Source organism: Leishmania donovani, chromosome 2, assembly GCF_000227135.1.
Source record: "Leishmania donovani BPK282A1 complete genome, chromosome 2".
NCBI classification, from domain to species: Eukaryota; Euglenozoa; class Kinetoplastea; order Trypanosomatida; family Trypanosomatidae; genus Leishmania; species Leishmania donovani.
The window spans coordinates 129,816-157,491 of NC_018229.1; the positions used below are offsets into that span (position 1 = coordinate 129,816).

Consider the following 27,676-nt stretch of genomic DNA (forward strand, 5'->3'; position numbering starts at 1 on the left):
CTTCCCCCTGCCTTAGTTAATCGATCTGTCTTCGCAGCAGGTCAGGTTTTGGTTCCGGTGCTTCACATCCAGCGCGGCAGCGGCAGGCAAGGGGGGAGGGGGTCGCGCGGGCTCTTGTCGCCGCATCGTTGGCTGTAATTTGCATTTTGCAAGCATCGCGGCCGCTCCTGACGCGCTGTCTGTCGGTGCTGTACCGTCTGTCCACAGCGGGTGAGAGGGCTCCGCAGCGCCGGCGAGTCGCTGCCTGCATGCGGCCGGCTTTCTCGTCGTCTGGAAGGTGCGCGCAGCAGCCCCGCGCGGAAGGCCAACAGATGAAAAACTGAAAATGCGAGCGACATAGCGCGTCGTATAACAGAGGCACATATACCCGAAGGCCCACGCGCGGACAGCGAGACACTCACATCATCACGAGCGCCGAGAGGGGATCAAGACCACACACCACCACCTACACGGCGTGACAGGCAAAGAGCAGCAGACATATTCACGTAAACACAGACAGAAACGCACAAGAAAGCGGCAGACTCGCAGTGGGGCCTAGAGTGGCATGCGCACATGCGCATCGCTTCTTTCGAGGGGCGTGAGAGAGAGAAAGGGAGGATAGCACGCTGCTAAACGCAAGATGCATACTTCCACATATAATAGACACGCATAGATATACATACAGGTGCACGTAGGTACACAAAAACATTTATATACGCATACATACATATACATATACATATACATATACATACACATGCATATACATATACATGTATACATATAGACATACAGATATCCAACTACCAGATATATGTGCACACGCATCATGGAATGGCAGCTGTTCAGGAGAGGTAGGGTGAGAGCACCTCATAAATTTACAGGAACGCAAAGGCCGCCCCTCCTCCCCCCCCCCCCACGAGGGAGGGAAAGGGGGAGGCCGAATAAAATGGCGAGTCACGAGCACGGCGTGCAGTCGCGTGGACCTGACGTGTATGGCAACACACGGAAGCACCGGGAAACACAGGGAGGGGGGGGGGACTGTCCAACTACGTAGGAGGAAGCCCGCTTCAAGGCTGCGCAGCGTCATTTTCCATGCGCGCCCTCGCTTGGGCTTCCTGGCTTGGCAGCCATGAGCGCAGCTCACAACTATGCACGTTGCTCCTCGGAAGACTCTTCTCCCTTGAGGTGCATCTGTTCATGCTTCAGTCGCAAGGCGTTCTCGGCATCACGCCGCCGCTCTGACAAGGCGGCGCGAACCTTCTCCGCCCTCTCCACCTCGTCGCTGACGCGCATGAATATCTGCTCAATACTTGTCTGTGACACCGTGTAGTCAGAGATGCAGAGTGCCGCGCGGTTTGCCTGCACACACTGGAAGACGCTCGGCAGGTTCGTGTTCTTGGGCAGTGTAAAGACAAGTCGCTTGCCACGCACCTCGCTGACCTCTGAGGACGGAAACGAGGAAGTGACGAAAGCAATGAGCCGCGCTTTAATCGCCTCCAGCGCCGCCGCCTCGGCAGCTCGCTTGCGCCGCCTCGCATCCGCCGCGGTGGAGGAGCTCACGTCGACGGTGGTCGGTGGCTGCACGCGGATGGTCATCTCAAAGCCGCTGCCGTACTTCTGCCTCAGATGCACCTTGCTGCCGATGCAGCGCAGTCGCCCGTCCACCATGATGGCCACACAGTCGGCAAGGGCTTCTACCTCCTCGAGGTGGTGCGTGCACAAAATAATTGAGCAGCGGTGCCGAATGGCCTGCATCGACGTCCATATCTCACGCCGAGCGACGGGATCCATGCCCGCCGACGGCTCGTCGAAGATGATCACCGGCGGCCCACCGATCAGCGACAGTGCGACGCTCAGCTTCCGGCGGTTGCCGCCCGACAACGCTGCCGACGTCGTGTGACGGTATTCGCGCAGACCGGTCAGCTGCAGCAGCGCGCGCACGACGTCCTTCTGCTGCTCCCGCACGATGCCGCGGATGCCGGCGAAGACACTCAGGTGCTCCTCCACCGTCAGCAGGTCGAGCGTTGCATCGAACTGGGGGCAATACCCGATGCACTGGAGCGCGTCGCGACTTTCCTCCACAATGTCGTACCCGCACACGTAGACATGCCCAGCGGTGGGATAGAACTCCTGGCACAGGATCGACATCGTCGTTGTCTTGCCAGCGCCATTCGTGCCGAGAAGGCCAAAGACCTCGCCCGGCACGACGCCGAAGGAGACATCGTGCACAGCCACCTTGCCGCTATCATACTGCTTGCGCAAGCCGACGACCGCGACGGCGTCGATGATAGGCAGCTTAGCGCCGAAGCTCGGGAAGTCACCGCCGGTGCCCCCAGTTGTGCTAGTCGCCGCCATCCCAAAGGATGCGGAGTCGGCAGTATCGCCCACCTTGTACATGTTCTCCTGCCGCTTCAGGTCTTCGCGGTATGCCTCCATGCGCCGCTGCACCTCGGCCCGCTCGTCCTCGACGTCGCTGTCCTCTTCGGCACCGTCATCGGTACTCTCACTCACGTCTTGTTGCTCTCCGTGCTGATGGCTGCCATGACGCCGACGGTGCGCATCGCCGCCTTTGCCCTGCTCCGCGCTCCGTTGAGCGCGTGCGAGAGCGGTGGCGTCGCCGTGTGCGTCGTAGCCCCGCAGCAGCAGCCTCATTCGCCAGTATGGGTGGTCGATCAGCAGCGTAAGAATGAGAAACAGCGGCCCCTCCACCGCCATGTACACGCACGGCCAGCCGATAGTCTGCATGGAGAAGGCTGTCAAGCTCTCGTCCGATGATTGGAAGTGCGAGAGCAGGGCGAGATTCACGATGCCTTCGCTGACGGCGTAGGTGGGAAAGATGCGGAACACCCAGCCCAACCTGTGCGACGTCGCCTCTGTCGACGGCAAGAGTCGAAGCACGAATACGATGATGACCAGAAGGAAGCCTGTTATGAAGCCGGCCGCCATGACGATGCTCTGCGCGCTGGAGTGGGTCGCGAAGAAGAACTGCACAAAGTACGCCGTGGTCGTGCTGCAGAAGCCGAAGACCAAAAGCAGCGTGAACGTCGCGCCAGCCGTGTCGACGCCGATGTACTCCTCGCGTTGGAAGACGGCAAATATCGTCACAACGAGCAGCATCGTCACGGCGTACGCCGTGAAGTCGAACACGAAGTTGCTGAACCAGTAGACGAGGTAGCGCAGGCCGCAGATGTCCTGCAGGTGGCGCGACCGGCACTCCCGCTCCTTCACCACCCAGGCCACGCAGTTCGAGGGGAGAAAGGTGAAGGGCACTATAATGATGATGGCCGTCAGCAGCAGCTTGATGCTTCTCTCGGAGACAAGCGCGAAGCTCGACGGCAGCGTGCCGGCGCTCGCCGTGATGGACACGGACGGGCCGCGAGCCTCCTTCAAGAGCAGATTGTAGAAGTTCACCATGGCTATAGGAAACTCGTGATAAGCGGAGTAGTTGGTCAGCAACACGACGGGGTTGAGATCGATCGAAGGCAGCATCGCCACCACAGGGTCGCCGCACGCGAGGCCGCTGTACTTGCCGACTTTGCCATGCGCGAACCACTCGTCTTGGAGGAAGTAGTAGAAGTCCGACAGACTTGCCGTGCGCAAGTCGCGCGTGCGCTGGTTTCGTGCAAGCGACGCGGCAACATCGCTGAAGCTTCCGTTGAAGTAGCCCGCACAACCCGTCGTGTCCCACAGCGTGTCGTATGGGTAGTTGCTCGTGTTTAGCCTCAGCTCTCTCACGGTATACGTTCCCGCCAAGTTCAGCAGCATCGCTAGCAGGATGCATGCGGCGGGGCAGATCATCTGGAAGCAGAGCGCCTTGCGATCGCGCTTCATGTTGCAGAACCGCTTGCGCATCATCGCCTCCGTCTGCAGGAGACTCACAGTCGCGGTCGAGAAAGCAACCTCGCAGTTCCAGATAATGTCACCCGGAAAAGCGCCCTTCGCTGTCGTCGGCGCCACCGTTGTCGTTACGGCTGCCGCTGCTGCCGCTGCCGCGGCCGGGGTGACGTCAGCGGCGGCCGGGGCACGCGGTAGAGAGTGTTCCACGTCCTCCGAGCTCGTCGTCATCGCATGCTCTGCTGTCGACTGCATAGACTCTCGGCTGCTGGCCGCGTCCTCCTGTGATGCACGGTCGGCGGCTTTGGAAACGGCAGACGTCGCCGGTCTCACGAGCCTCGACGAGGACCTGGAAGGGGTGCGGCTTTCCGAGGTGCGCGCACTATTGCGATTGCAGCCCCCCATGTAGCCCGTCCTCGTTGGGCCCGAGCAACTCTGAAGCTGTTCCGAGCCTGGGGCCAAGGACGCTGACTGATGCTGCATCGGGCTGATATTTCGGTCCAGCGCCAAGTACGGGGACACCTCCGGCGGGTGCACGCCGGAGGTGTCGCGCAAGTAGCCGGCGTTGCGATGGCCGTCCTCGTCATCATCGTCCCAGTCAAACTCGTCGCTGGAGGAGTGGTCGCCCTGGTGCTTACCGCCACCGCGGCAGCAGCAGCAGCGTAAACGATGCCAGAGGTCCGGCAGGCAACTTTTCTTGTCCGCCACGGCAGCCACGGCGGCTGCGCCCTCCGCCTTCGCTCGCCTCTTGTCATCCTCCGCGGCGTCGCGGGCGATCGTCAGAAACACCTCCTCCAGTGTTGTGGGAGAGATGGCGTAGCCGCGAATGCCGATCAGCGGCCCAACCGTGTCGAGCGCGCTCAGCAGTCCTGGGAAGCGCTCCGCTTGCTTCGCAGGCAGGCGGTAGCCGACCTCGCCGCCGCTGCTTGTCAAGCGCTCCGCCTGCGGCACGTGCTGCTGCAAAAAGGCGTCGAGATCACGGACGCGTAGCAGCTCGTCGACAGAGATGGTGATGTTGTACCCGATACCGAGCCGCGACTTCAAGAAGAGTGAGCTGCCAGCGCACTTGAGCTGGCCACGGCTCATGATGGCCACCCGGTCACCGAGCAAGTCCGCCTCGTCCATAAAGTGCGTGGTCAGCAGTACGCTTCGGCTGCGCGACATGCGCAGCAACAGCCTCCACGTGTGCCGCCGCGCCGCCACGTCCATGCCGGCGGTCGGCTCATCGAGGAAGACGAGGCTGCTGCCACCTACAAACGCGATGGCAACCGAAAGCTTCCGCTTCATGCCGCCCGAGAGAACGCGTGTTGGGTCGTTCTGCTTATTCAAAAGATCCACCCCCTTGAGGGTGTGCATCACGGCATCTTCCAGCGCCGCCCCGCGCAGCCCCTTCAGCCGCGCAAAGAACTCGAGGTGCTCACGGCACGTCAGCTCCGGCCAGAGAATGTTGTGCTGCGGACAGAAACCGATCTGGTGGCGGGCGCGCGCCAGATCGAGGCGAATGGAGTGGCCGCCGATGTAGCAGTCCCCGCCATCCGGGTAGAGCATACCCGTCATCATGTTGATCAGCGTCGACTTGCCGGCGCCGTTGTGCCCCAGCAGCACGGAGATGCCGGCGTTCGGCAGCTGCCAGCAGAAGTTCCGCACCGCGACGAAGCGGCGGCCACCGTGCTCGAAGAACTTGCGGAGGCCGATAATGCGCACGGACAGCTGCTCCGGCGTGAAGGTCTCCGCCTCGTACACGCCGTTCGGATCACGGGCGTCCTCGCCGTCGAACAGATCCTCGTCGTCGTCATCCGTTGCAGCGCTGTGCCCAGTGCAACACCAGCCATCGCTACCGCCGTACGTCCCCTCTTTGGTATCATGAGTCCTCCCCCTCTGCGTTGGTGGCGGCTGCAGGGCCTCCCCCGCGCCACTGCCGCCGTCGGTGGTAGACGTCGCTTGACGCCGCCGCTGTTCCGCCTGCCACGCCCTTTCCGCACGCCTGCGACGGCAATGCCGGACCGGGTCTAGGATGAAGTAGAGCGGGTGCTTCGGCACACCGACCGCCTTGGGCAGCACCGCATCGAGGTAGAACATGAGCAGCAGATACGCACCAAAGTCCAGGGCGAGGAATCCCAAGAGCGTGGCGGTGTTGGGGTTGTCGTTTGGGTCCAGAAAGATCATCGCAGCAAAGCCGTCGCCGCTCTCCCGGGCGAGCACGATCTGCAGGATGATCGCGAAGCAGGTGGGCGAGAAGATGCTGAGGACGAGGTAGACGGCTGGGCTCGCCGAATAGATCGCAAAGACCAGCAAAGACATGGAAAAGTAGAGGAGTGGCGTCATGAGGACCGCCATCCGCGACGTGTCGTAGAAAGTGGCCATCAGACCCGACAGCGGCACGCACGTGAGGGAGAACATGACAAGGACAAGAAGCACGCTGAAGGCGTCGCTCTTCGTCAGGAACGTTGTGCACATCAGCAGCGTCATGAAGAGGGAGATCGTGAGCATGAGGGCGGCGCTGTAAAGGAACCAGCTGCACCAAAAATAGGCCGGCCTGAGCCCCATGATCAGCGTCGCCTCCCGCACGCGCCGCTCCTTCTCCAGCACGAGCCGCCGCGTCAACTGCGAGACGGGGTAGAGAAACGCCATCACGATAACAAAGCCGATGATTGTGTTCGCAGAAGTCAGCACCTGGCTCGTCTTGAAGGGCACCCATGGCATGCTGCCCAGGAAGATCGTGAAGCTCGTCTTCGCGCGAAGGGCCGCGCTTGTCGCCAGGATGCTGGAGGCTTTCTGTGACGTAACGGCCGCCGAGGATTTGCCCAACTCGACGGCATCGGTGAAGGACTGTGCACCGCTGCCCACTGGTTCCCGCGCCGCCCGCACAGCGTCGAGCAGTTCGTGCGTATCCAGAACCACGTTCACCGAGTCGTCAGTCGCTGCCTGCGCCTGTTGCCGCTGTTGTTGCGCCGCCCGCCTCTCCGCCAGGGCCTGAACGCTGCCTGTTTCAGCGCGCGTCGCGCCGGCCGCGTACAGGGACATGAGGTAGTACTTCACAAGCGCGTCCATCAAGGACGGGTAGCCGCTCGTGTAATACATGTTGGATCGATCGTAGCCCCCGCCGCCGGAGTACGCCTTGTCCACCATCGCCGTGAACTCCGGCAGTGCTGTCGAGACCATTTCGATAGACAAATCCAAGCCGTTCTCGTCCAGCTGGCGGATGTTCACGAGAGCCCATGTGGGTCCACGCTCGCCGCTCTTGATCACGCGGTGCGCCTCCTCGACGGTGTCGAAGGTATCATTGTAGACGTACTGAAAAAGCCTAGAGCTGCTGGACAGGTACTGGAGCATGTCGAGTGGCACGTTTTCGCTTGGGGCGAAGTACAGCTTGCCGGACGACTGGATAGCGTTGATGCGCGTGTGGGAGAAGAGCCCCGCGCCGATCAGCAGCGCCATCGCCGCCGAATCCTTAGAGGACAACTTTTTGGCCATCCACTGGTGGGCGATGATGTCGTCTAGCGGCATCACCCGCGCGAGGCCGTTGCGCATACCGCCGAGAAAGTCGGCAAGCCCCCGGCCCTCTTGTTTGTAGCACAGCCCCTTCACGGGCAGCTCCTCCTCGCCGACCGTGTTGCAAATCACTGATCTCAGTGACGAAGCGTCTAGGCTGCTGCAGGGGCGCAGTCCGTCGATGTAGTTCCGCTCCCCAAACCACGTCTCGTTGTAGCAGAGTTCCTCCAGGTACCTGCCAGCCGCGAAGTTGTAGCCTTTATCACCGATAGAGGCCAGCGAGCTGTAGTCTGGCGAGGAAGTAACGCCGAAGGCGGCCCACAGCGCCACCACACAGAGCGTGCACACAAGCGGGATCGCAATCTCCAGCACCACGCTGCCCCAGCGACGGCGCCGCTCGATCATATCGCGAGAAAAGGTCGCCCCAAGCTGGTCGAGCCACGTGCTGGAGTCATTATGAGTCCATCCGGCACCGCCAGCCGTCGGGCTTGCGAGGTCGTCGGCGCCGCCGCCGTGCATAGTCGTCAGTGTATGGGACTCCGAGAACGGAGACGTGGTCACGGTATCCCAGTAGTCTAGCGCGCTGCCGTGGCCGAAGGGTGCTCTCAGGTTGCCCGTGCGGACGTCGTCGGCGCGGCTGTGCCCGTCGTGTCCGAGGCCGGAGGTAGGCATGCTACCGTAATACTCGCTGGCGAAGTCGCCTACATCACGCTCCATAGCGCTGCTACTGCTGCCGCCTCTGTTCGCGGCGGCGTTGCCGGCATTCCTGTGCCCCTCTGGATCGGCGTAGGCGAAGCCCATGGTAACGTTGCTGCTAGGCGTGCTATCGCTGTGCATCGTGTAGCTGTCGGTGCCGCAGCTGCCGGCGCCCAGCCGCGCGAAGCGTCGGTCTTCAAGGGGGAGGGGTGCATCGACATCGAAGCGCGAAGAGCCAGGTGCGCCCGCGCCGGGGCCACGCGCCGCTTGGCTCGTCGAGATGAGCGCCGTCGCCGCCGGGGGCGCCAGCGACTGCACTTGCGGAGGCTCCGCTGCAAGCGCTGCCGAGGGCAGCTGTTCACCTGGGCTAAGAGAGGCCACGGCTGACGGCGGCGACGTGAACGGCCGGTCACCGGTCAAGCCTCCAGGCAAAACATCGTGCATGGCTGTCGTGATGGCCCCCGTCGCCACGCTTCCGCTGCTATCACGCCTCACCTGCTGCTGGCGTGTGTCGATCGGCATCGGCCATGTCGACGATAAGGAAGACTCGCAGGCCTCCAAGGGGGGTGCCGTACTGGCGCGCCTTGTCCGCTGTAAGGAAGGGCAGCGGCCCCCACTCACAGCGGGGGCACCGGCTGACGCTGGCGAGGCGGTCGACATAGGTTGGAAGACCTCCCTTGTCCAGCCGATGGGGCCAATCGCTATGCGGCGGTACTGCAGCTCACGCTCGATCCGCGGCGGTTCGAGCCCGTGGCTGCGCGCCCGCTGCTGAGGCGGGGGTGGCGCCGCGCATGGGCGGCTCAGGCTCTGGGAGGGAGGATGGCCAAAGGCGGAAGTGTACACCGGAATCTGGCACCTCGCACTTCTGGCGCCACTGCCCCAAGCGCCCGTAGAGGCATATGGCGCATCAGATTGTGGAACCGCTGCCGCTGCGGCGGGCGGGAGCCCGCCGTAGTAACCGGCTCCTGCCTCGGTACGTCGCTGCGCCGACGGAGACACAAAGTCTGCCCGCGGCGAAGACGGAGGCATCGCCGGAGATGCGAAAGAGGAGCGCTGACCTGGTGGCGCCGGCGTCGCTGCCGAGCCGCCTTGCGGAGCGGGGGGCAGCGGTGCGCGATTCATCACTCAGCAACTCCGTTGAGGGCGCACTACCACGCTGGCCGGCGTCTCGGAAAGAAGAAACGACAGGAGACTGGGGGAGGAAGAGAGCCCACGCCTCTTCGCGTCCGCGCGAACACCTCCGCACCTCTTCTCCGCTGCTCGCGTAGCGGAGGGCGCACACGCCGCCGCTGCCCCCCCCCCCTCGCTCACTCTCTTCTCTCCCTCCCGCCCGCCCTCTCTTCTCCGTTTTATATGTAACGGCGAATTCGCCCTGGGCACCAATGAACGAAGGCGCACAACACAGCACAAAGGCAAATCACTCGCGCCCCCTCTTTACGTGCGTGGGATGAAGCGCGCGGCGGCCGGAACGGGGGTTCCGGGGGAGGGGCGCAGCCGTGTGCGCGTGCGCCGCCGCCGCGGCTTTCACACGGAGAGGGATGATGCAACGAAGGCGGAAAGAAGAGGAAGAGAGAGTGAGGGAGAGGGAGACGGAGACGGAGACGGAGACGGGGGGAGGGGGAGGGGGGTTGGCGGATGTGTATAGCGCACAAGGGCACGAAACGAGGAAGCAAGGCAAACAAGAGGATACATTCAGAAACGAGCGAGCGGCGGTCAATGACGAAGCGGAGAGGGAGTGGAATGGGGGAGGGAGAGGGGGAAGCAGCTGTATACACATGCAGCGGTGTGGATGTGGACGACGATGATGAAGGGAAGGGCAAGGATAGAGAGAGAGAACCCCTCCCCACACACACACACACAGAGACAGAGAGAGAGGCGCGGCCTTCTCCGTCTTCGTCGTCTCCTATCAGGGCTCTCTCTCTCCTACAGAGACGGCTAAGCGCACGCGCACACCAATAAGAAAGGCAGATCAGGTATGTTGTTGCGTATGGAGAGAGCTGTGTATATACCCATGCAACATACCTTTTCGCGTGTGCGTGTGTGTGCGTCAGAAGTCTGCTCAGCCGAAACGGGCAGAAGAAGGAGAAGTGGAAGAGCAGTGAAAGAGAGGGGCCGGCCCATGTGCACACACAGACACATCCGCACCTACAGGAGGGAGGGATGGAGAGACGGAGAGGACGGCGGTGCACACACGCGCGCACGCGCACACACACACATCCACATGAATATCCCGCGGAGAGCACCTCCAGAAGTGTGTGACGATTTGTTTTTTTTTTCGGGCTTCGTTCGGTGGTTCTACCCTCGGCATGGCAGTGAGAGGTTCCTGCCTCCAACGCACCCTTTTCCGCAAGTTCGATCCCCTATCACCAAGTCCCCGTGCGTCGGTAGCTGCCAGCAAAACAATGCGCCTTTCCGGGCTGCCTGCTGAGCGCACGTCTTCTGGCGTAGTCTGAGTGGGGGGGGGGAGGTAGTTGCTACGGCAGAAGACGCAGCGCTGAAGCCCGCTCACCCTAGAGGGCATCTGGCTCGGTGCAGCGCTTCCGGGTCGCGGCCACCACAGTCGCGTTATCTACTGCGGATCGCCACGTGTCCGACGAGGCGCGGTACGAACGCCTGCACGCCGTGCAGCACAGCGCTGCATCTTGACCGTTGCAATGGGAGGGGGCCGACACCTCTACCGACCCCCGGATGCAGCAACCCCTCCCACACCGTGGGGGCGAAACAGCATGGCACCCCATCCGAGCAACAACACGTCCGATACAAGGACCGCTCCCGGCAGCACACATCGCGGGGGTGCGACCGCGCGGCTTCCCAAATCCCCCTCTTTCCCCATCCAAACTTCCCGCTCACATGTCACCGAGGTTGGCAGACGGGCCAGCCTTGCGCCCTGCAGGAGGCAACGGTTCAGCGACGGCAAACAGCGGCGTGCTCACTGGGCCGCCCAACGGCACCCATGCGCTGGGACGCCCGTGACACTCGACGCCTGGAGAAGCTTCGACACAAGCCGCTCCATGTACGCCACTGCCATCGCACCCCATCGAGGGTGATCGCGAAGGCGTCACAGAAACGTCGGGCCCCGTTGCACCGTCTGCTGACCGTGGTCAACGGTGACACCGACGGATGTATACAGCGTCCAGGTGGCCAACTGCTCGCCCAAAAAGCGGCACGGGCCGTATCCACGGGCGCTGTCGATGCAAACCGCCACCGCCACGCGCCACCCTCCCCTCGGGGCACGGAATTCCGGCTGGTCCACCGCCGGGTCGCAGGCGAGAACACACCTGGCCGCATGTGCCGCTAGCGCGTGATGGGCTTTCAGATCCTTGATGTCCAACCCTGCTACGTGAAGCCCCTCTCTCGGCGTCGGCCATCTTGCAGATGGGCTTGCCTCGCACACCCACCCACCCCTATGCTCGATGCAGTCCGCTCAAGGCTTGCAAAACCTGGCCACGATGCTGGCAGTCCCCCGCAAGAGGCTCCGTCGCCACCTGGAATGCAGATGCGGGTGGCGCGTTGTGGCCGTGCTTCCATGGTGTCATAGGGAAAGCCACTGCACCTGCTCATCTGGAGCACACCGAGTGCGGACGGCCCCGCTGAGCGGCATTGGTCATGTGTTCGGATATAAAGGCCGCTTCGTTCTGCACACGCAGCTCGCGCCGACTGCCCTCCGCATGACGGCGTTCGAGGGATGTCCGCTGTGCGTCGTCGACGCTGGCTCAGTGGCCGATCATCCGCTGCATGCGCGTGCGGGAGCAACACGTCTCGCGCAAAAATGCCGACAGTGCCTCTGTCGCATGACCTTGATCGTCCATCGAGCGTGCGGCTGTTGAACTGGCCCGACTTTCCTCCCGCACCGGCCACCAGGAGAGTGGATTCGCTCACGCATACGGTGGCTTCATAACGGGACATCGCACTCGTCTCAGACCTGCGTGTGATGGTCGCCCCGTGAGCATCCTGGCTGCTGTTAGGCATTCTCCAGTATGTGATGCAGCACTGCGTCTCACCACGTCACGCATCGGGCATATGCTGAGCCAGTGGCTCTTGGTAAGGGGCGCAGTGCGGTGGGCATGGGGCTGGTGGGCGAAGCTATGGCGGCATGGTGGTGGTGTTGGGGGGATCGGCGTGTGCGTGTTATGAGCGGGACTGGCAGAGACAGAGACATCGCGATAGTGCAGCAGGCCAAGTCGTGCCGCCTTGAGGACGGAGGGTAAACCAAACAGCGGGAGGGCAGTCGCAGCACAGCTGTGCGACCGTCTTTCTTCAGCATGTCCTGTGCGCCTGCCCGGGTGCGGCTTTAGCATTCGTTCGGCTCACCGTGTTAGCATCTGACAGTCGTCATGACTTTCCGTGAACCCCCTCCTTTGCACCGCTCGGACCAACCGGCCATCGAGCCATCCAACCAAAAATGAGGAGGTGCGCGTAACAAGCGAACCAATCACGAAGAGGCGGCCACATACGCATGAATAGAATTTCTCGTCAGGGTCTCTTGCGTGTGCGTGCGCCGCCACCACACTACCGATGGCGCATCGCTCATCCCCAGGTGACGTACATCAGCGAAGCGAAATCTGTACAAGGCGCGCTCATGCTTAGATATGTACATGTGTGCGTGTGTGTGTCTGTGCACAAGACGCACGCGGTACGTCGAGGGAAGGCGTGGGAGAGAGGGGTGCCACTGCACAACCGTGAAAGCTGAGATGATCAGCATAGCGAAAGGATGCAAATACACAAGGTGAAACGCGCACATTACATACATCTGTGCATATATCCATACACATAAACATATATACATGCACCTGCGTAACGCAGTAAGAGAGGCAAGCATAAAGGTCGAGGACGTGAGAGAAGCAAACCCCTCCCCCTCATCCTCCCCCTCACACACACACACGCGAAAAAAAAATAACGGGTTTAGGGCAGAGGAATGTGACGTGCATCCAGACACACGCGCACGCGCCCTCACGCAAACCGCTCCATGTGCTCGAACAGGCTGCGCCGGCACTCCCCCGCCAGCAACTCAAACGCAGCGCACGGCTCCGTTGTCGAGTACTCCTTGTAGGCACGCACGGCCTCGTCGAAGGCCGTCAGAGAGCATGCCCGGTTTGCCGCCAGTAGGGCGCGCACAAGCGCGTTCTCCTTTCCGCGCTGGAAGGTGCGGTCCTCGTCCTGCAGCGCAAGGAAGAACTTTTCGGTGTCGTAGAGGCTGTCGAAGTACACTGTGTCGGCGGCAGATGCCGTAAAGGGTATCGTCGGCGTCTCTCGAGCTTGCGCTGCCTCCGCAGCGGCCGCTGGGTCAGAGACGCTGTCCTTCCTCACGGACGCCCCTCGCGCCAGCACGCACAGCGTCGCGTAGAGCAAGTATTTTGTCTTTGGTAGCGTGCGTGGCACATTCGCCGCACAGTCAAGTGCCGCCTCACGCGCCTCGTCGTACCGGCCGAGGAGCGTGAGAAGGACCATGAGACGCCAGCGGCAGGAATCGGCCAGACTGCGCTGCACTGTCGTACTGACTCGATACTGCGGGGGGGCATGCGCGGGAAATTCAACGGAGTGGGACTTCTGCCCATTCACGGATGAGGTAAGGGAAGCACCGCCGCTGGAGGGTACCAGCGCCGTGGACTTTGGCGACACGAAGGGCTGCTCCGGCCCAAGCGATGTGGCCTCGACACCACTGGGCGCCGTTGGGCTGGTCAGATCGCCGTTGGTCGTGGAGGCGCCAGCGGAGGGGGGGAGCGGTGGCGTGCCGGTGAGATCGCCGCAGACGGCGGCGGTGCGTTGCTGCTGTTGCTGGCGTTCCCAGCGTCGCGCCGTCTCGGCGGCGGCCACTTTCGTCTCGGCGTACATGTCCAACGCGGCGCGGTACTGCACGACAGCCTCCTCCTTCGCCTCCAGAATGTTCTCCAGTATTTCAGCAGCATCCCGGTGGCAGCGAGCCGCTTGGTAGCGAAGATCCTGCTGCGCATAGCACGGCGCGAGCCGCAGCAGGGAGTCCACCGCGATACGCGGGTGCGACTGCTTCAGCTGCTCCACTGACATCGCCAATGTCACCAACGCCTCGCTGTCGTTCTGGAAGGCGCGGTTGATGAAGGTGGCGTGCAGCAAGCAGCGTGCCGCGTCTGCCGCCTCGCCGACGGCGGCGAAAAGTGAGCCAGCTGCGAAAAACAGATCGCGTGTGCCCATCCAGTCCTCGCGCAAGGCAAGACCGTCGCCCAGCAGGCGCTCCTCAGCAGCCGTGTAGGCGCGGCGGGCATCGGCCAGGAGCTGCTGCATCTCAGCACCGGCCGGCGAGGGAGCCTCGCTCACGCGAGCTGGGACCACCGCGTAGGCAGGAGACACCACGAGCACACCGCCAGAGGCATCCGTGGGGCTGTCCGCGCTCTCGAGCGCACTGCCCTGCTGCACGTCGTTACACTTTTTGTGAAGGACTTCGTCGGTGGTCGAGTAGGACCCGAACGGACCCGACAAGCGGCGGCGTTCATCTCCTTCCGCTGCGAAGTTTACCGAAGCAGCGGTGGCAGCCACCGCGGGCACCGACGCGCTGGGTTCCATGATCCCCCCGTACCGCGCGGCTGTAATAATAGCCTCGCACACGCCGTTGGTGTTGTTCAATGCGGCGGCGGCATTGGCGTGGCCAGCGGGAGCACACTCGCCCTTGGTACCGCGCAACTGCTGCGAGTCCGCAGACAGCTGCATAGAGTCGCAGGGGTTGTTTGCCGCCTCTGACGCCTCCCTCGTAGCGGCTATGGCGGCAATGGCGGCGAAGCGCTTGTCAGCGCCGTCACCGCTGAACGGCCGCGAGGAGATGGCCGAGTGCCCCTCATGTATTTTGGGGCATGCGAGCTTCGCCCCCGAATGCCCCTCCACCCCGCGAGACGAGGCGACTGTGGGCATCGCGGCACCTCCACCGGAGGAGGCACCGCCCCAGCCCTGCTGGCGAATAGCGTCCAGCACGCTCTGCATGGGCTGCTGTTGCTGCTGCGGTTGTGGCGGTAGCGGCGCCGGTTGCTGCGTGGACAGCGGCGCTGAAGAAGACATCTGCGTGAGCGACGAGTCCAGGGAAGGGGGCCCGGAGCAGATGCCGCAATCTTATTCCGTCGAGAGACAGAGGGCTGAGCGACACGGCTGGGGCGCTTCTTCGTTTGCTTTTACGCGGTGCACGATGAAGCACGGAAACGGAGTGTGCAGACAGGCAGAGATATAGATAGATGGATAGGGAGGAGAAGCGATGTGTCGAGGGCGGATTTGGTGGGTGGGTGCGCTGAAAAGTGATCGAGATTGTATACAAGCGGGCGGGTGAGCGAGGGGGAGGGGGTATTACGTGTCGTGGGCGCTTGAAGTGCAACGAGCGACGATAAGAGAGCGGAAAAGGCGGATGAGATGGGGAGAGGGAGGGAGGGAGGGAGGGGAGGGGGGATGCAGAGATACAGAGAGAGAAACGCGCGGCAAGCGTTGGAATACCTTTTCTGTTGCTGTGCGCGGGTGAGCATCCATGTCTCTCACGCCCCCTTGTCATGTTCCTTCGTTTTACGACAAAACGCCGATAACGGACGAAGAGAGGGCGGCAGCTGAGGGACGGTGGGGTGCGTCCTCCTCGCTAGGCTGGGCAGGAGTATGCTGCTCATCACCACTGCCATCACCACCCGCCGTCTCCTTCGGACCGCCGATTGCATCCACCATACTCAACGCCCTCTGGACACTTAAGCGATGCGATGATCACCCCCCCCCCTGTGCGCGCGCTCGCGCACGCTCAGTCGCCCTCGCCAACCCCACGCACACCGACATCCACCGCTGACGGTGTATCGATGCCCTTCCAAGTGTACAGCCCATGTATCCGCGTCAGCGCTCCTGCTGACAATGATGACCCTTTTTTAATCAGGTGTTAAAGACGCCCGCAGCGCATGCGTCTGCATGTAAGGAGAAAAGAGACTGGTGAGGAGGGGTGAGGGCGGAGGCATCCGTCTTGATCTCCGCTTGTGCTGAAGCGAAGCCATCATGGCCAACCGGCGCACGCACGCACGAGGAGGGGAGGGTGAGGCCTTCCGATGCCCCTCCGTGATATCCATCCTTCCCTCTCGCAGGAGTGCGCCTCATACCGACCACGACGACCACCCGCCACTCTCTCTCTTTCCCCTTCTCTTCATTCCGCCACGTTACACTGCCGAAAGAACTCGAACAGCACCGCGGAGGCCCGCTCCGCCAACGCCACCATCTCCGCATACGCCTGCACGGGCACCCCCGGCCCGCGCATCTCCGCGCTGCCGCTCCCGACAGAACGCACCAGCTGCGCCAGCAAGCCTCCTCCGCACGCCGGGTTCGAGAAAGCAAAGACGCCGATGCTCACGCAGCGATGCTGGTCTTGCACCGACTGCGCTGCGTTGCGGCCTCGTAGTGGCATGGGCACGGCCGAGGACGTCGCGACGGAGCTGGCGCCGGTGACAACCGCCTTCTCGGCTGCAGACGGGGCCGGGGCGGCGTAGCCTACCCCGAGGGATTCCTCAGCGCTAGTTGGATCCAGCAAGTACTCGTAGACACTGCCTGCTGATGAGGAGCCGTCGACGGAAGAATGGCGGTCTTGGGTAGGGCCGCTGGTCGAGTCTGCCCCACCGTCGTGCGTCACAACTGCAACACACACCGCCGCCATCGTCGTGCGACACGGCAGGCCGGCATCCAGGAGCGCGGACATGACAGCGTTCAGCGCAACGGCAGGCAGACTGCCGTCGTCCCGGACGACAACGACGTCCACCACGAGCACGCATCGCGGGAAGCGCTCGCGAATGAAGACAGCGTTGAGGGTGGACTCCAGCAACGACCCCAGCGCCAGCGCGTCTGTGCGAGTGAGCACCTCCAGCTTCCTCTCCTCGTACAGTACCTTCTCCGCACCACCTGCGGCTGGGGCGAGCACGCCAGCGTGCTGGACGCGCACCTGCACGATGCACGTGTCGTACTCATCATTCTTGGCTACTGTTGGCCCGTGAATCGACGCCATCACCGCCGTCTGCCCCTGCGCGTACCAGCTGCTGCCGTCGAACGCGGTCATGTCCGAAAGCCTCATCTCCTTACCGCGCAGCTCAAGCGCGGTGCGCCCATCGCGGCGCGCGTACACGACAGCCATGGGCGCCGCGGACGAAGAAGGGGAAGAAGACACGGCGGCCGCAGGAGGCGGCACCGTTGGCGTCCTCGATCGAACTGTTATGATCGCCTTTCCGTGAACACGTCGAGTGCTCTTTGCGCCCAACTCGTAAAAGCCTATCGCGTGCACAAAACAAAATCGGTGGAAGAGGTGTAGCCGTGCGCGCGTGTGTGTGTGTGTGTGTGTGTGTGTGTGTGTGCGGCGCATCGAGATCCCGTTGCACGAAGGGTTCGGGAAAGGAGACAGCGGTGAGAGGTGTTGGAAGAGCGGCAGGATAAGCGGAAGACCTTCTCGTGTTCACCGTGAAGGTTGCATGCACGTAAAGCACAAAGCAGATGTCATCGGCGCGTCGGCTATCGCCGGCGACACGCTTCGCCGCCCTACCTCCTTTTTCATCGCCGTGGCTGTCGGTGAGTGCACGCGTGCGAACGTCGGCTGGAGGACGGGCGGGCGCCGTCGATGTCCTCCCTCAGCGCCGGCTGTCGTCCTACCGTCTGGCTCTGTTCCACGCGTGCGTGCGCGCCCGTCCTGTCCTACTCGTCTCCGTCGCACAGGTGCGCGCGCAACAGCGTGCCGCGTGCATGCCAAGGCAGAGCCACAAATGCATGCAAGGCAATGCGGCGGTGGTAGTCGGTCATCCGCGGACAGTTACCGTCTTGCTATCCTTCGCGCCGCGTATGCGGGCCAGTGATGGTAGGCGCCGCTGCAGCCCGCGCCTGTGCTTCCTTCTTCTCCAGTGCCGCCGCGCAGATCGAGCAGACCGGGTGCGGCATGTACAACTTGCCGAGGAAGGCGTCACCGTAATCTTCCATGCGCTCCGCACGCCACCAGTCGAAGTAGCCGGCTTTCTCGACGAGCGTCGGATCCGCGTCGAGGGAGCGCAGGTACGCTGCAAGCTGCGCAAAGCCGTTCATCGGCGGCGGTGGCGGTGCTTCTCGACTCCTTGCCGGCGCCGCTGCCGCCGCCAGCTCACGTTCATACGCCGGCGTCGGCGGGACGCTACGGCGGTAGAAGTACTGTGAATACATGCCCCCCAGTGTTTTGAAGTCCTGCTGCGCCGGCGTCGTGGCGGGGGCCTCCTGAAATCTCTGCACTGCCCGCGGCAGATGCCCCGTCGTCGCGGCGCTGCTGCGCTGGCGAGCGGTGCGGTTCACATCTGCGCTGAAGCCCCACGCAGTGTTGGCGGTCAGCACCCAGTCCTGGTCATACCAGTAGCGCACGCGGCGCAGTGGTGTTCGGCTCGCATTCGCCAGTGCGGGAGGACGACGATGACGAGCATCTTTAGCGTCGTGACGCGGCGGTGGCGATGAGTTCAGGGTCGTGCGGAGGGTCTCCGTCGTTGGCAAGAATCTGGCCGACATCGTCGCAGCAGCCTCCGCTGCCTCCCGCACGTCCCTGTGCACACGTCGCAAGTACTCCCGTTGGCCATGGCCTACGCAGTAAGCGTCCGTAGATGGTGACTGGGGTGCGGCACGCCGGGGATTAGCACCGCCGTTCTTGTCGGCCGTAACGACCGTCTCCTTGTCAGGAAGGGAGAGGTGCGCTAGCGCCGACGCAGGCGGCCACACCCCGGTCGGGGACGTGAACGGCTGCACAGCGGCGCCAGAGCCTGAAGTGCAGTTGCCCAAGTGGCCGGCACCGTGCGGTACGGCCTGCGGTAACTGGTTGTTGTCGGCCGTCGGCGCCGCTGGTACGGCGGTCTCTTTGGAGGGGTAGAGAAGGTAGTGATGGTTCGTGATGGCATGCGGCGTCTGCGCAGCGACCTCCTCCAGGGCCGTCGCCACTGTCCCGGCCATCCGAATGGCGCCGTCGCTGCGCTTAGCGGTCATTCCTGTCGTCACGTCCGCGCATCGTGCGGCCGCCGAGCGCGCCCGCAGCACCGCCGCATGCGTGCGCAAGACGTGCCTCGACACCGCCTCGTCCTCCTCGAGCAGGTCCAGCACGCGGCGCTCCTCCATCCGCCACGCCGTCTCGTTCAGGATGGGAAACATCTGCAGCACCGGGACGACGGAGAGGCCGTGCGACGGCACGTAGTCCGCGATGTTCATCGCTCCGATGAAAAGTGGCAGCGCACCCGACAGCAGGGCGTTGTAAACCTTCTCCGTGACGTAGTCGTCCTCCACCGTGTTCTCAAAGGCGAGGACGTAGCGGTACTTGCGGAAGACACAGCGCAGCTCGTGATCACGCCCGGCATGGGACATGGGACGTGCCGCACTGCTGGTGCTGTTGCGGCCACCGACTCTCCCGTAGGCCGCTTGCATGGACGCCAGTGCGCTGTAGTGGTGCCGACGTAAAGCGTCGACGGCGCACTCGGATGGAAAGGGGAGATGCGCTCGCTGCGGGATGCCGCGCGTCGGCGTCGCGTCGCCGGGCAACGGCGCAGGTGGCGGTATGACGCATCGGCCGTAGTTGTGCACCGGATAATAGCGAGACAGCTCCGACAGCCACCACATGCGGCCGTGCCAGCAGTGGCTGATGGCGACCGCGATCGCCGGAATTCGTCCGGTGGTGCCCGAAAACGGAAGCCGCATATCGTCCGCACTCTGCGGTCGGCCGCTGCCCCACTCCGCCGACGTCGGCGGGCGCCAGGAGACCGGCAGAGGAGGCACGTGAAGATTCTCGCCGCGCATCGGAAGCAGAAGCGGGTCGGCGCCGTGCAGCACCTCAAAGGCAAGCCGCGCCAGCGCACCAGTGGCGATCGCGGGCCTTGTGGCCCCATGCCTCGGAGGCGGTGCCCACGGCAGCGCCACAGGCGCGTCCTGCGCCGTTACCGACACGGAGGCGTTTGCCGACTCTCCCTGCAGCCGCATCAGCAGAAGCCGCTGACGCCGCAGCTGGTTCAGGTAGACGACGAGCTGGAAGTCGCGCATGTAGTAGTGCGTCACGGTCCATGTGGCAAACTCGGTCCGCGGCTTCGCAGCCCCGCCGCCACGGCGACGGCTGGCTACGGCCAAGAGCCTCGAAAGCCGATCTGGTCGCCGCACCTTGTTTTGTAGGTAGACGGCATCGTACTGGAGCCAGTAAGAGGGCCGCATCGCGTAGCTGGGGAAGCTCTGCAGCGACTCCCCATAGATCGCAGCGGTGTGCAGCGGCAGCAGCCGCACGACGGACGCATCGCCGCTGTCGTTGTCCATGTGTAGCCGCGGAGAAGTGCCGGTATTGTTGGAGAAGAACAGCGGCGCTCCGCCCCCGGCGTGGGACAGCCATACATCCACAGAGAGCAGCAGCGCGCGATTCGTGTCGTCCTGGGCATCGTGCCCGCCGGGTTCAGGCGTGTCGAGGTCCCGTGGCGGGTTCAGCACCTTGCATGTGAACAGGTCCTCGCGTGTCACCGTGACCGTCGCACCAGCAGCAGCGTTGCTGCTGGTGGCAACACGAACGTGCCCAGCATCGACGTCCTCGAGCGCGACGTCCCACGATGAAGGCTCGGCACTGCTGCCACCATCAACCTCATCCTCCGCAGAGCCTCGAGCGTCTGCTGGTGCAGCACGTCGTCGATGCCTGCGTGCCAGCCGTGGATGAACGCAGTGGAATACGCACCCGCTGCACCGCGCCGCGGCCATCGCCCGATCCTTCGCCGATGCGTCCGTTCGCTTCAGCAGCAACGCACGCAGCGGATCTAGATGGTAGATGGCATCCGCTGTGGATACATTGGGGACGTCGGTGCAGAGGTAGCTGTGAAAAGCCTTGGTCTGGTCCGTCACTGCAATGGTGATCTCAGGGGCCTCCCCGTCGCCGTCGAGGTGGTACGGCGCGACCCGAGAGGTGTCCCGCAGACGCCGCCGTTCCTCCTCGCTGGGTGGCACTGGGAACGGCAGGAGCGGCTCTCGACCCCTTGGGTCGGCCTGCCACTCCTGCTGTGTGCGGTGAGCAGCCGCCGTGATGGTCATCCACGGAAGCGCCTGTCGGTGCAGAAACAGCCGACTCAGCGGAGCCCGCATGACGCATGCGAGACGGGCTTCCGTTTGGTTTGCCATGACAAGGAAGCTGGACTTGTACGGTACCGCCACCGCCGTCACCGCCGCGCTGAGGTTTGCCCAGGGGCCCTCGGGAACGCCTAGCAGGGACGTGGGCGGTAGGAGCGGCGACAGCGGCGCGTCGGTGAGCGCGTGTGCGACGGCACCACCCGCGACACCGCGGTTCTGCCGCTGCCGGAGCTGCGACACACGATGCCGCTCGACGGAGACGCCGTGCGCGTGACGGCACCACATCACCATCATCGCCAACTTGGGGTACAGAACCGCGGCTACGTCGGCAAGGGCGTCGTAGCCGTAGGCCATCAACGCTTGTGCAGCACGCACAAGCGGCGCCATCGGTCGAAGACGGGAGAGAACGTGAAGGGAGCTGCTCTCATCGTCTTCGACCACGACCAGCTCCCCGGCAGCGCTGATGCGCACCGCCGATGGCACGCAGATGCTGCAGCCTGCATCTGTGGCTACCGTAACAACGCCGAGGCGGCGCTCCAACGTTTGGGCCACGTACGGCGACACCGTATCAGCAAGCGTGACGTCGCCGATGAGGTCCTCGCCGGCACAGTCGCAGTCCAGCCACGGAGCCTGCAACTCCTCCAGTTGGTCGAGGCCCCCGCCACTGAGGACGCTCCCCAGAACCCGAAAAGTCACACCTACGACGACATCCAGCAGCATCCCAGAGAGTACAAGAAGAGCCACCGAGGAGGCGCCGATGAAGGCAGCACGACGCAGGAGCCGCGTCAAGAGCGTGGCTCGCGTCTGGTGGCGGCGTCGCTGGCCGCTGCGGTGGCGACGGCCGGTACCCTTGACGGCCTGCGTGCCGCACGCCTCGTGATTCTCGGCATCTTCTCTCACTGCCTGAGGCCCGTCAGACATGCAAAGCCGGCTAGCAGCTGCGCGGGCGAGGGATGCGCACCATGGTGGGGCTGATGCCAGCGCAGAGGAGCGAGAGGCAACACTACGCACAGGACGCGAGGAGAGCAGCCGAGTCCAGCCGCGCCGCGCCGCGCACAGTGACGATAATAAGGATGGACACACGGAGGGGAGTCGCAGACAGCGCCTCCACAGACAGCTCGAGGGGGCCGCTGGAGGTGTGGCAGAAAAAAACACAATGCCCGCTCCCGCCCGTACGCACGTCACCTCCGTCTCGTCTTCGCGCTCCTCGCCATGGTTGTGATGGTGGGCTTCGTCGAGAAAGGGCGTGGTAGGCACCCGCGCAGACACACACGCCATTTCGCCGCCGCCACCGCTGCTGACACTGCGCACAGCCGCCGCATCTGGGTGTCGCTCGCCTGTGCGACGCTTCATCGTGGCGATTCCGCCGTGCAGCTGGCGCTGAGAGCACGTGTGCCTGCACAGGGGGAGGGGGGAAGGGAGAGGGGAGGGTCGCCTGCCACTATGGAACGAAGGGAAAGGCGGGAGGGAGAGGGTTCACTGTTGTGGTGTCTGTTGGGCCCTCGCTCCCTGCGCTGCCCGGTCCGTTTTCTACCCTATCTGTTACCAGGCATGCAGCATCGCTCGTGTCGATGTGGCTGCCGCGCGTTGGCCCACCTCGCTACGCGGCAATCGGAGGGCGAGCGAGCGTGAAAGGAAGAGATGCCGCTGCGCGCGTGCCTCTTACTTCTCTGTATGTGAGAGGGCGGGGTAGAGGTGATGAGGGGCAGAGCTGAATCTGCAACTATGGCCCGTGCTCGCGGTCCCCCTCGTGAGATGGGAAGGGCGCCCCAGCAGATGCTGTTTGCACTGAGGAAGGTGCGGCGTGCGAGGGCAGAAAGCAGGAGGCGCTGCACGGCGGCCGTGCAGAGAAGCGCACACGCGGACGCCAACACATAGCGATGGGCATTAACAAAGAAAAAGACAGAGAGAGAGAGCGAGAAGGATCTCAGCGCACGACCATCCAGGCTGACGCACACACACGCACAAGCGTGCCCTCGCCGGTGCACTGCGAGAGCGTGAGATGGATAAACCAGGCGCCCGGCGCACCGCGTCGGACGTCTACGCAGATATATATATTAGTTTCCCTTTCACACGACTGACAGGAGAGGTGAGCGCAACAGCAAACCTACGCGCCCATGGTGTGCAGCCTCGATGATGTCCCTCACCCGCCATGGAATAAGGAGAGAGAGTGGTGGTGGTGGTTCGGTGGTCTACGGGCAATGTAGCGAGCGCGCCGATCTCAATCACGGAGAGGGGGCAAGGGGGAGGGGCGAACGTTGTGTAGAGGGTGCGAGCGGGCAACGAGTTGGGCTCGCACACGCTGCGAGAGCGAGAGCGAGAGCGACATGCGGAGACCCGCCAGAAGGGGCCGGAGCACCTGAGAGAGGGAGGGTTCAGAGGGGAGGGAGAGGGAGTGCAGGAAGCATCACGCCAGCACGCACGCGTGCGCAGACGAATGGGCGCACCCCTCCCGCTCCTCCACAGACACACACACACACAGACACAGGCACACACATCTACAGACATTCTCCTTGCATCTTGTGCTCGTCGCCTCCCTGCGCGGTCGTGCACGCTGCCCTCACCCCATTTACACGCCGCATCGCCGACGCCGCTGCAACTCGTACCAGACAACACCACCCATCACCCCCACCATCCCGACTCCGTGCAGCAGGGTGAAGCGGCGACCGTACAGGAGAAAGCTCAGCAAGATCGTCAGCGCCTTGCGCACGCTTGTCACAATGACGGCCATCACGCCGGTGAACTCAGCAAGAATGCGCAGCAGACACAGCGTGCCCATCACGCTCGTCACGGACGCCAACGCGATGAGCAAGAAGAATAGGGAGAGGGAAAAAGGTTCCGTCGACGGCGGCGGCGGCGGCGGCGGCGGCGGCAGTGCGGACGACGCCCCCCATGGCGGCCCTGTGGAAAGGGCTGCGAGCCGCTGCAGCTGCGGTCGGCGAGCCATCAATGCGGTGCACTCTACGGGCAGAGCGGCATTATCAGTGCGCCGTGATGCGGCCAAGAGACGCTCGCATGCGGCCAGCTGGCGAGCCTCCGCGGCGGTCAGAGCGCCGACAACGCCGCCATCGGCCTCGACCGCGGTGGACATCGCATTGGAGCCCATAAAGCTCCATAGAAGCAACAGAAAACGGCTGCACAGCCACGAGGCGCTGAGGCCACCGGCGTAGAGAAACGTGGCGATGCCGTTTACCATGAAGAGTAACTCCTGTGGCGAAGCCGGTATCCGCACCGGCGGCTCCGTCGCCGAAGCTGCGGGCACCGTGGGCCGCGTCGATGATGCCGCCACTGCGGCTTGTGTGCGAGACGACAACATCGGTGGGCAAGGCGACAAGGAATGTTGTCGATGGGATGTGTGGTGCGGCAGCAGCACTGCCCCACGTTGCACGTCCGCCAGCGGGCGCGCCGTCTCCCCTGCTGCGCGCTCGTGCCTGTGTGCTCCTCGATTCGACCTGCGTGGCGGCCCTGCCGTTGCGTGAAAGCAATGAACCTCCTCCAGCACATAGATGATGCAGTCGAGGGCGTTCGATGCCAGAACCCCTGCCACGCCGATCAGTGTCACTATCCAAAGAGTCGAGAGGCGGGAAACCTCTGCGGCCACCGACTGCAGCGGGGAAAGAGGCGAAGAAGCGAAGGGAGACGACAGCGGCAGCGGCAGTGCCGCGCCCGCCTGCGCCAGCCCAGTGGCGATGCTCCGGCTGTCCCTGAGGTTGGCTGCCGCAGCTGCGTCGGCAGCAACAACATATCGGCCTGTGAGAGAGGCGGACGCGGGCCCTCGCGGCCTGTCGGCGAGAATGTGTCGCTCTGCCGCCACCTCCGCCGACGCCGCCTTAGCCAGCGCGGCTAGGCGGTCTTTGGAGTCGCTGGTCTCTGCAGAGGCTTGCATATCCAGTTGAAAGGCGTAGGTGAACGAAATCAGCCCAGCAACGATGACGGCGCACGCCATGATCTCCGTGTCTCGCAGGAGGCGTCGCAGCTGATACACAAGCCATGCGCCCGCGGCGCGTAACATCTCGAACGCAGAAAGGCCACCATCAATACTGCCGTTGTGCGGCACGGGCTGGCGCAAGCCTGTGGCAGCCGAGACGTGGCCCCGTTTATCGCTGGGCGATCTGGCCGATCGGAAAGCGCAACGGTGCGCAAGAGAGGAGGCACACGCGCAGGCGCACGACCATTCTCTCGAGGTGCACCATCGCGACAAGCCATCGATGCCATGCTGGCACCAGAAGCGCGGCCACCACCACGAACGCCCGCGCCAGCCGCTGCTGCTGCTGCTGCAGGTGCGGCTCGCGCCCCACCACGATCGCCGCTGGTCATCCTCAAGCGGGTGCGAAGATGCGAGGGTCCGCCCCGCTGGGGGCGACACATCGACGACGACAGTCGAAAAGTCTGTCGATGGCGACGAAGAGGAGCAGCCGTGTCCACGCCGCTGCGACTCATCGCGCAGGTGGCGCTCGCCCGTGCCGGGGGCCTTGTCGTCCGCTAACAGCTCAGAGTCCCCGCCCTCACTGGATGCGCCGTCGCGTCGATCTGGCGCAGCGACGGCGCTCCACCGATGGGTAACGCTGTCCGCATCGTCGTCAGAGTCTGTCTCGTTCTCCGAACCTGGGGCAGCTGCCTCGGGGCTGTCGCGCATCCACCAGCGGTGCACCACGACCATGCAGAGCAGCTTGCTCGACTTGAAGATTACTTGCAGGGAGTAGCTGAGGAAGAAGGACGTGCGGTTCGTGAGGTACAGGCTACACGACAGGAGCACGGCAATGCGCACGTACCAGCGAGTAGCAACGGTGGACGGATGGAACACGCGGCGGATCGTCGAGCGCCATGAGGCACCGCTCGTGGATGGGGAGTCGTGCGCCGCGCCTAGAGTGAGCGCAGACCCCTTGCCACGGTCTGCAGCTACCGCGACGGGTACGGCTTCCACCACGCTCGTGGGCGCCCCTCGGCCGTCGCCGTGCGGGCGTGAGCGCTCTTGCCCGTGAGGTAGGTGTCCAGCGGCGCAGACGGCACCTGGTGAATGGCCCACTGCATCGCCAAGGCACCACCCCTGCTTGTTGCTGCTGCCGCCCACCCCATGAGCTGGATTCGAGAGCGGCCCATGAGGCGACGCCTCCGCCGTCCCTGCCCCCACTGCCGTCGCGGCCGACCGGCCATGCGGGCCTTGATGCTCAGACGCGGCTCGCCGAGGCAGCTGGTGGTACCAGCCCCACACAAGGAGCAGCCCCACGAGCACTGTCGTGCAGAATGTCTCCCCGCACGAGAGGAGTAACAAATTCGTGAAGCCGGGCAAGTGAAAGATCGTCTCCTGCAGGGCGGAGGTGAGGACATGGAAGACAAGCACACCAGCGGCAAGCGCGCACAGCCGCTGCGTCGTCGGCTGTCTTGGTGGTGGCGGGCACGAAGATGACGAGGGCCTCTGCCCGTCCGGTTGCTGCGACAGCATCGTCTCATGCGAGTTGGCGCTTGCTGAAGGGGAAACACAGCGCTGACGGTCCATCAGTCCGCTCGAATTTGACGTGTCTGTCGGTGAAAAGGCAACTCCGCTCACAGGCAGTACAAGCACCCGCGGCGCTTCCCAGGGTGCAGTGATGAGCTGTGCACAGGCCTGGTCTTGTTCTCCTCTGTGGTTTCAACTTGCTGGCTCGGTGGCAGTCATATGCATAGTGCGTGGATGCGCTTGCAGTCGCCCTCTCTTCTTCTGCGCAACTCGTGCACAGGGAAGCGCAAGCACGCGAGCATGCGCGCACACTCCACCAGACGCGAGAGAGAGAGCACAAACAAGAACAGCGGGTGGGAGGAGAGAGTTCGGAGAGTAAAGGCGCGGAGCAGATGCTACGCGCGCACTAGCACGCGCGCTCCTACGAGCGAGCCGCCCTCTGCGCGCGTCCCATAACAGGCGGGGGCAGGGGATGGGGGCGTGTCCGCAGGCAGCGTAGGCGGGCACGCATTCACCGCTTTCCCTCGGCTAGTCGACCGCAGCTCGATGCCTCCTACGAGACGTCAAGCATAGGAACGAGGCGCGAGCACCCATGCACGGCGAAAGCGAGCGAGAGTTCGTCTCGGCAGGCCGGCAGCTATTCGCGTGCACCCCCACCCCACCCATCAGCCCGGCGCGGAAAGACAACGAGGACGATAGGGAAGGGGGGGGGGTGGCGGCGTCTTACTCGTTTTTTTTTTTTGCGAGGGTTCTTGTTACGCATTTCGGCGTATCCTTCCTCTGCGCAAGAGGCGGTAAGGGCGAGGGGATGGGAGGGGTGAAGGAGGGGGGAGCGGTCGAGCCCAGAGGTGAGAGATGCACCCACATATACACGCATGCGCATATATGTATGTGGTTGCGCCTCTCTTTGGGGCGATCACGGTGTGAGCGATGAGGAAGCAGGCGTCTGCGGGTGGCCGTGGCTGCTGGCACCGTGCGTCCGCCCACCCCCTTCCCTCTCTCTCTCTCAGCAGCGCAGCTCACCAGCAAACACCCCATCTCGCTCTTGATGACACGGCCTCACGGTCTTCTGTGAGCATACATACAACAGCGGCAGCAGCTTCGAAGAGGGAAGGCGCCGGTGACCCCTCTCTCCCCGGCTCTGCCAGCGCTGCCGTTGCTGCCTTCTCTCTCCTCCTCCGAAGCACACAC

The 27,676-nt window shown here is 63.6% G+C and overlaps 5 protein-coding genes across 5 annotated transcripts; all 5 read right to left on the reverse strand.

Moving 5' to 3' along the window:
- Positions 1 to 1,128: 1,128 nt before the first annotated feature.
- Positions 1,129 to 9,126, reverse strand: LDBPK_020270 (ABC1 transporter, putative; the record flags this gene model as incomplete). Its single annotated transcript, XM_003857875.1, has 1 exon — positions 1,129 to 9,126. One exon carries the CDS (start codon positions 9,124 to 9,126, stop codon positions 1,129 to 1,131), a length of 7,998 nt encoding a protein of 2,665 aa, XP_003857923.1.
- A 3,828-nt stretch (positions 9,127 to 12,954) lies between these two features.
- On the reverse strand, positions 12,955 to 15,027 carry LDBPK_020280 (hypothetical protein, conserved; the record flags this gene model as incomplete). The annotated part of the gene is made up of 1 exon (XM_003857876.1): positions 12,955 to 15,027. The coding sequence occupies one exon, from the start codon at positions 15,025 to 15,027 to the stop codon at positions 12,955 to 12,957; it is 2,073 nt and encodes a 690-aa protein (XP_003857924.1).
- Positions 15,028 to 16,129: 1,102 nt separating this feature from the next.
- LDBPK_020290 (ribosomal RNA processing protein, putative) lies at positions 16,130 to 17,104 on the reverse strand (the record flags this gene model as incomplete). The annotated part of the gene is made up of 1 exon (XM_003857877.1): positions 16,130 to 17,104. The coding sequence occupies one exon, from the start codon at positions 17,102 to 17,104 to the stop codon at positions 16,130 to 16,132; it is 975 nt and encodes a 324-aa protein (XP_003857925.1).
- Positions 17,105 to 17,781: 677 nt separating this feature from the next.
- On the reverse strand, positions 17,782 to 22,401 carry LDBPK_020300 (glycosyl transferase, putative; the record flags this gene model as incomplete). The annotated part of the gene is made up of 1 exon (XM_003857878.1): positions 17,782 to 22,401. The coding sequence occupies one exon, from the start codon at positions 22,399 to 22,401 to the stop codon at positions 17,782 to 17,784; it is 4,620 nt and encodes a 1,539-aa protein (XP_003857926.1).
- Positions 22,402 to 23,617: 1,216 nt separating this feature from the next.
- LDBPK_020310 (hypothetical protein, conserved) lies at positions 23,618 to 26,545 on the reverse strand (the record flags this gene model as incomplete). Its single annotated transcript, XM_003857879.1, has 1 exon — positions 23,618 to 26,545. One exon carries the CDS (start codon positions 26,543 to 26,545, stop codon positions 23,618 to 23,620), a length of 2,928 nt encoding a protein of 975 aa, XP_003857927.1.
- Between the last annotated feature and the right edge of the window lie 1,131 nt (positions 26,546 to 27,676).